At 41.3% G+C, this 7,494-nt stretch overlaps 1 protein-coding gene across 1 annotated transcript; it reads left to right on the top strand.

The window, feature by feature from the left end:
- Positions 1-1,966: 1,966 nt before the first annotated feature.
- Positions 1,967-4,997, top strand: dlx4b (distal-less homeobox 4b). The gene is made up of 3 exons (XM_063482183.1): positions 1,967-2,285; positions 3,127-3,320; positions 4,740-4,997. Exons 1-3 carry the CDS (start codon positions 1,967-1,969, stop codon positions 4,995-4,997), a joined length of 771 nt encoding a protein of 256 aa, XP_063338253.1.
- The last annotated feature ends 2,497 nt before the right edge of the window (positions 4,998-7,494 follow it).

Below are 7,494 nucleotides of genomic sequence, written 5' to 3'. Positions count from 1 at the left end.
TTTTTCTTCTTTTATTGTGACTGAAATTTGACTGTGATAATAATTTGTGGCTTTGTTCTGGCTGGCTGCATGGCTGAGGCCTGTGGGGAGATTTGGGAAGCAGTCCAGCCCCCAGCAGGCCCTTTAATGCCGCTGGATTCCCAGTAGTTTCAGGCAGGGTAGGGACATGACCAAAATGACGGGGTTGGACAGCAGCGCAGCACCACACTCAACCCACCAAACACTCTGTTTATAATTTTGCTGCAGCTTATATGTGATTTATCTGAGATCTGTATCAAACTGTGCTGTAAAACGTGGTTTTATTGAAAGCAAAAGCCTCGGTAGCCGCAGTAGCTTTCTCGTAGTAGTCGATTGAGACTGCAGCTCCAGACTGAAACTGGCATATAGAAACAGTTATTACTACTTTGGGCCTGTTGTCACAGTTGTCTCTCCATCTGCATCCACGTGCACCTTCTAGATTTTGCTGACCACGCAGTTGCAATTCTGCCCTCTTTTGGCAAGTTTCCCTTGTTTTATAAACCTTATCTTGTGGTGACAATGTGAGTGACGTGTGGGTTGACCTTTTTTTTTTCTTTGTTTCACAGAACAAAATAAATAAATACCGGACTTTGTTATTCTTTGTCTTCTATTTCTCCCTCTGGTTTCCAGGGTATTGAAATATGTCTGGAAATATTTATCACATTCACACATCTGCAGTTGCCAGAACCTTCTAAGACTAATAAATGACACATACTTTAAAAAAAATGTGTGTCACTGAATCTCTGTGTATTATTGCCCGTATTTGCCTGCGTTTAAATTGACCGTAGAAGCATTACACAAGTTAAAATAATGAAAATATTATATTTTAATGAGCATTAAATGAACAAAAAAATATCGTGCTACACTTTAATTAATAAATAAAGCATGCTTTGTAAGCAGTTGTATATGTACTTGCATATAAACACCATTTGTTAAGATTTTTAAGTGTTTGTTGCAATATCAAAGAAGTGAATTTCCAAATACTGGAAAATGTCTCTCGACGATTTTAAAGTTAGTTCAGGGGTTATTCGCAGTAAACTACTATATTTTTTTAAATTCTTTTTTTCTTTCTGGCAGCACAGTGCAGGAATGTCGTTGAGTACACTGCTGAAATTTAGAAATTAAACTTTTTGTCGCAGATTTGATGCAGGAAGAATTTATTAGAAACTTCGTTTGCCTTAATTTCGATTATTAAGACCAGAAGAAAAACACTGGAGCTTTGGAAAAAAAACAACGTTCACAATTCCGACCTTAATCTTGATCATTAACGCCACATAAGAATGAGCAAAACTTAGCATGATGTTTTTCTGCTGGTTATTAAATTGCTTACACTCCCGAATGAGTCCGATTCGTTCTGTAAAAGAGCGTCGGGCACATGGAAACACACAAACACATATTATTCAATAAATAAAGTCAAATAAATTTAGTTTGGCTCGTTTTTCCTCTCTTTTTCAAATTCTCAAAACGAGATTATTGTCCTGGGAGTTATTGTTTATATTGCTTAATGGAGAAAGGAATAAATAGTAATTATATTTATTTGCTAATCTATGGAAGGAGGTGCCTCTGGGCTGCAGAGCTGCATCCTGTATAGGTCTATCATATGTTAATGAAGTTAATGGCGGAGCTTCAGTGACAGCCGGCTGCCGAAGACCAATCAGAGAGCTCGTAGATGGAAGCCAGTGTGAGTTTGAGGTTCTGCAGGCAGGAGGTGTTTGAAGAACCATGTGAGCTCTGTTCGTGATGTAAAGACGGATCCTTTCGCTTTTATTTGATGTTTTTTTGACTCCCCGACAGTTATGAGCATGCACCCCGCAACTTGTAACCACTGGGGGCTCTTTTCTCGCTGATGATGCGTTGGAGTTACGCGTGGATTTCTTCCAGGCTGTCCGACAGAACTCATGAAACCCTCTTCAGAGCGACGGTTTGTGGACTTGCGCATTAGCTAATTATGTCTGTGGGTTTTATGCCTGACAGTCTGAATGGCTCAGATCCCTCCAAGTCGGCCTTTCTAGAATTCGGACACGGACACTCGACACACCAGCAGCACTCCTCCGGACTCTCTCACGTTTATCCGGTTCACGGCTTGCACGCTGCTGGCCATTCCCAGCACGAAAGCCCTTTTCCTGGTACCGCGTCCTATGGCCGCTCTTTGGGCTACGCCTACCCCGGCACGGTGAACACTCATCCCCCGTCCGCTTACATGCCCTACCAACACAGCAATCACAGCAACAGCAGCAGTGTGGCCCACAGCAGATTAGAGCACACAGGTACGTGAGAAAGTCACTGAACTGTTGTATATCATTAACGGCCATAAAACTGATATGCCTTAAGCCTAATTGCGCACATGACAAGGGAGAGAAAAAGGCGCATTTAGATATTTAGTGAGTTGATAAAAAATATATATTTTTCATTGCAAAGATTTACTAAAAAAACGAATTTTAGTGGAGGCATATTCACACTGGGGCGTTTTTATTATTATTAATATAGAAATAATAAAGGATTAAGTCTCGGTAGGGTGTTCTTTCTTTGCCTTGTTATATAAGAAAGACATGCAGTCGCATTAATTTTCCTGAACATAATATTCTGTGAGCATGGTCTGGGCCTACCACAGGAACCCCTATTGTTAATGCACATTAACCCAGGGGTGTCGGAATTAAACCGTCCTTTCATCCTTGAGTGTGTGATCATTTGCTGCGTGTGTTGTTGGCATTAGGGCCTTCTGATCCAGAAAGCTTAGAAGTGTAAGCATTGCCACGTGAAGCTCGCACTAAAATGTTCCGTCCAGATTAAGGTAGAATTTGGGAGCATTAGATTAATATCTGATGCTCAAATATAATTCGGGGACGGTTTCAGGCCCTGGCGTTTTGTGTTGGCGTCCAGGGCCTATTAGATACCGTATCCAGGGACTACAATTTGTATGCATTAAGGCTGTAAAACCGAACTACTCCTCTGGTCTTCGTGTTGTTTGAAACTGTAGGTTTGCTCAGAGACCACGTTCAAAGCTTGTCCAATGGGACTTTTACGCTTTGTTTTGACGCACATGATGAAAACTCATAAATCAGACGTCTTCTTCTGCTCAAACTCTGTGCTCTGTGTTTCATCTTCAAGACCACGACAAGTCCGCTGTGATTGAAAACAGAGACATTCGTCTAAATGGCAAAGGGAAAAAAATTCGCAAGCCTCGGACCATCTACTCCAGTCTGCAGCTGCAGGCTCTGCACCAACGCTTCCAGCAGACACAGTATCTGGCCTTACCGGAGCGCGCAGACCTTGCGGCCAAGCTGGGGCTCACACAAACTCAGGTAGGCCTTAAACGCATCACTTTGTGAGGCTCTCTATCGCTTATGCACTATATTAACTAATAATAATCGGATTATTTAGGAGGGTGTAGTGAAAGCTAGAAATAGTCAATATGTTATGGTTAAAATGACTCCCTTGCAAAATTTCCACTCCTTGTATAGACTAATAATTTATATACAACAATTTTGAATCAGTGTGACTTATGGTAGACTGAATAAAATATATGTATTAGTGAAAGAGGATAGTGTTGGATATTATTGAAAAGAAATACTTGCAGCATTATCGAGGATCACAGCAATTTCATACCCCTATCCCTTAATGCGTTCCTTATTTACTTAATTTCTGGCTGCATCTCTTTTGTCATTTGAGGTCCTTGAAGTGGTTTTTGTGATCAGAGCATGGCTGCAGTAGGAACAAAATTACCAAAAGGGGGAAAAATATATGCAAAAGCAGTGGTTGGCAGATGTTTTGCAGTAGTTTATTATAGAGCATTAAACCAGCCCCTAACAATGAGATATGCTTGTATTTATTCGTTTTTACGTACTTTTTTACGGTGTAGTTGTAAGTCTTTCACGTACCTATAGGCCACACAAGCACAGATGCACACGCATTATAATAATTACACGCGTTTCCAAGACAAACAGGTGCACGTGTCAACTGATCCCCCTCGAATGAGACAAAAATGAGACCTTTGGATCACTTTTTTGTTTCAGTTGAGTTCTGAAGTTAAATGATTAAGTCGTCAGAGTTTTAAAATAGAAGATAAACAATAATATGAAATCCACCCTGTCATCTCAGCCGCCTCCTGCACTTTATTCTTAATCCCTGAACACTTCTCCCGACAATTATCTCCCAGTTGTTCTGCCATTCGTGTGGTTGTTGCTGCTGTTGTCGTTGCCTAGATATCCAGCGGGCTCTTTGGTGCTTTTTTTTTTTAATGAATATTCACACTATTGTTCTCGGGTATAAAAATAGCCATCATGAACTGAACCCACAAAAATTTTCGCTGACCTACCACGGCGCGTTTGGAGTCGCTTTTATTTCACAATTCTCTCAGTCCCGGCTTGTTGCTGTCACACTCATGCATCACTAGACTTATAAAACAGCGAACAATAAAAGGGCTTAGCTTTAATGGGTAACAAGTGCCACTCATCTGCAAGGCTGAATAGCTAACTGTGCGCCAAGATTAGGCCTGGGACTTACAAAAACAACCCCAAAAGATGAGTTATTATGAGTTTTACTTTCTTTATTGCTCACAGTGTTCCCTTCGGGGTAGTTTATGATGAAAAGAGCACCGAGTTTAATGCGGGGGAAATATGCTAATAAAAAGAAAACGACAATGATATTTTCTTTTATATTGCTGCTGATTGTTAACTGCAGTGACAATTATGCCAATTTTCTCTTTTGTTCTCCCACTTTAGGTGAAAATATGGTTTCAAAATAAGCGCTCCAAGTACAAAAAGATCATGAAGCATGGCAGCGGATCAGAGGGAGAACATCTCCACGGCACCAGCTCCATCTCTCCCTGCTCGCCCGCATTGCCCCAGCTATGGGAGGTCTCCATGGCGAACAAAGGAGCCCCGGTCCATCCGAGCAGTTACATGAACAGTTTCGGTCACTGGTATCCGAATCACCACCCTCATCATCAGGACGCAATGCACAGGCCTCAGATGATGTGAGTGGACAGTTTTTGGACACTTGCGTCCATCGGGCTGCACTGAACTTGCTGGTGCCTCCAGAGGCCTCCTCTCAGAACTGAGAGTTTAGGAGACCTTGTTTATATTCACTGTATTTTGTGTGTGTTTTGAATTTTAAACTTCTCACTACAAGAAATATTCAGGCATCAAAAGAAAAAAAGAGGGGCGGGAGTTATATCACTGCAAGCTTGTGTTGCAGGGTCTGACATCAGTGAAACGTGGGTTTGTGTGTGCAGTTAAAAAGACATTCTGGATAAAAGAACTTTTTTCAAATATACTGTGTCCGTGCGTCTGCTTTATTAGCCAGCAGTTAACCAGCTGTCACTTTATTGTCACTAAATGTCTTTGCTTAGGTTTCTTCATCTTCCCCTCACTTTCAGGTAATTTCAAAAGAAAGATGGAATTGCAGGTTCCTTAAAGAAGCCTGGATTAATAACAACCGGTGCTATGAGACACTGACAAACACAAGCTTAAACTCTTCAGAGCTTTCTGAGCACTGCACAGCTCGGCCTGTGATAATGCCGTGCGAGAATAAAAGCTGTCTTTTGTCCATCAACACTCCTGAACTGCGATTCACAAAAACCTGCGACCCTGCTTGAATTTCGACAGCCATTGTCAAAACACCTGGGGATTGATTTCTGTTAGACAAAAAGCAAATATCGGCCCCGGTATCTTTTTTCGGTTTCGTAGGCTGTGTTGGTTTTACTGTCCACGTTTGAGTATGACTGGGCTCGATATAAATCGAAAGGAAGGCTGCTCCCTTACAGGAAAGCAGTTGTCTCCAGCTGAGACAAGAAAAGAGAGGGTGGGATCCGAGTGGCCACCTTTACGCACCGTGGCTGAGTTTTAACGTAACCTTTATGCACGAGATAAAAAATTTTTAATACACGTGCTGTTCCGAACGGGCTCGCTGTTCAAATGTTTTTCTCAATCTGAAAGCCAGTATTACAGCTAAAAGTACGTTTTATATTATTCAAAAATAACATTTCACTGCATTTTTATTGCTTGTTTTGGGTCTTTGTTATAGAATATGTTTAGTCTAAAACACACAGTTGTATGCGTTTAAAGACGTTCAAGAGATTATCCACCATCCATCTTTTTTCATCATCAAAGTGGAGAGCGGAGATGACGTGCAAGAAAGCATTTTTACAATATTTCCCTTATTTTCCAGTGAGATCAAAAAGCAAACTCGCCCTTATCATAATCAGATGATAAATGGCTGCTCTGTCCCGCCAATAAACTGCGCCTGATTTATAGTCTTTTGAACTGATTTGCTAATTCTAGTGCTTAGACTGTTTAAACACAGAGAATTAGCTATTTATACCTTTGCAAACAATCGGGGCTGAAGCTCTTGATTAAATGGGGAGCTGATTTCTGCTTAATGAAGCTTAGAGAAACAGCCAGTGACTTCTTTTTGTCTTTTTCATTCATCACTCTGCTGCTTCGAACTGTCTGGCAAACATTAGCTATCTTTTTTTTCCCTGATGTCACACTCAGGGTTTAAAAAAATAAAGTGAAGCCTTTTGGAAATATTTATCCTAAACATGTATTGCTATAAAGTACATTGCTGAAAATTCTGCATATTTTAGTTGTGTGGTGTAAGGATTTTCATGCCTCATGCTGAAGTAGAGAAGTTCCCAGAAAATGCATTCATAATAATCCAGACAGCCACCTTTCATAATTCTAAACAAAAGCTAAGTGAACTTCTAGCGGAGCACCTGGTAAAAACAAGCTTTAGTTGCAAAACAGCCACTTTAGATACAAAACATATAAAATAACACCCATTTCTAGCTGCATGTCCACACCAAGTCACCAGAACACTCAGTCCCACAGTGTGCAATCAGCCCTGCCTTACCTAGTCAGAGAAGTGCCGCCTTGTTCAGGAGCTCTAAAGCCTTCTGTGGTGCTCCTGTGAAGAACAAAGCAACACCATAGCCCCGTGTTTTCGCTCCTCCAATCTGATTTTCTCACATAACGACAAGCATTGTGTTACATTAACATCTCCTTCTTTATATATATATACACCCTCGTGCCCTTTTCCTCATTCCTGATGATTATGTGCCTTGTTAAACATGCGGACCAGGGAAGAAGAGGCGAGCATTGCTGAAGCAAGTGACGGGGCATCAGGGAAAATTATAGGCAATTTCACATCTCCAGATTAGAATAATGGGCTTGTGGAGTTGGACAGAGAAGAGTAGGACCTTTCAAACGGGGGGCCAATTATCATGCAGGCAGATTGAAGAGAAAGTGAAAAGACTCCTGGTGTAATAGACAGGCTAAAGAGGAGGGGGGTGGAAGCTGGGGCGGTGGGTTGAAGGGTAATGATAAAGCCAAGTCTGACTGTATCAGTGATGTGGATGGTCTGGGTTATCAGATACGAACTGTCTGATGGGTTTTAATTGCAGGATAGCAATAAGAGGGAAAATAGCTTGTTATTAAATCCCACTTGCTTTGAATGGGTGAATGGCATAGCAGGTCT

The sequence above is a fragment of the Pelmatolapia mariae genome, linkage group LG8, assembly GCF_036321145.2.
Source record: "Pelmatolapia mariae isolate MD_Pm_ZW linkage group LG8, Pm_UMD_F_2, whole genome shotgun sequence".
In the NCBI taxonomy this organism is placed as follows: domain Eukaryota; kingdom Metazoa; phylum Chordata; class Actinopteri; order Cichliformes; family Cichlidae; genus Pelmatolapia; species Pelmatolapia mariae.
This window is presented reverse-complemented; position numbering and strand designations above follow the sequence as displayed.

Excerpts from the sequence above, each read along its gene's own strand:
- dlx4b (XM_063482183.1), top strand. The coding sequence starts at position 1,967 with ATGTCTGTGGGTTTTATGCCTGACAGTCTGAATGGCTCAGATCCCTCC. Across the intron at positions 2,286-3,126 it reads CAGCAGATTAGAGCACACAG|ACCACGACAAGTCCGCTGTG; the intron begins GTACGTGAGAAA and ends TTCATCTTCAAG. Across the intron at positions 3,321-4,739 it reads TGGGGCTCACACAAACTCAG|GTGAAAATATGGTTTCAAAA; the intron begins GTAGGCCTTAAA and ends CTCCCACTTTAG.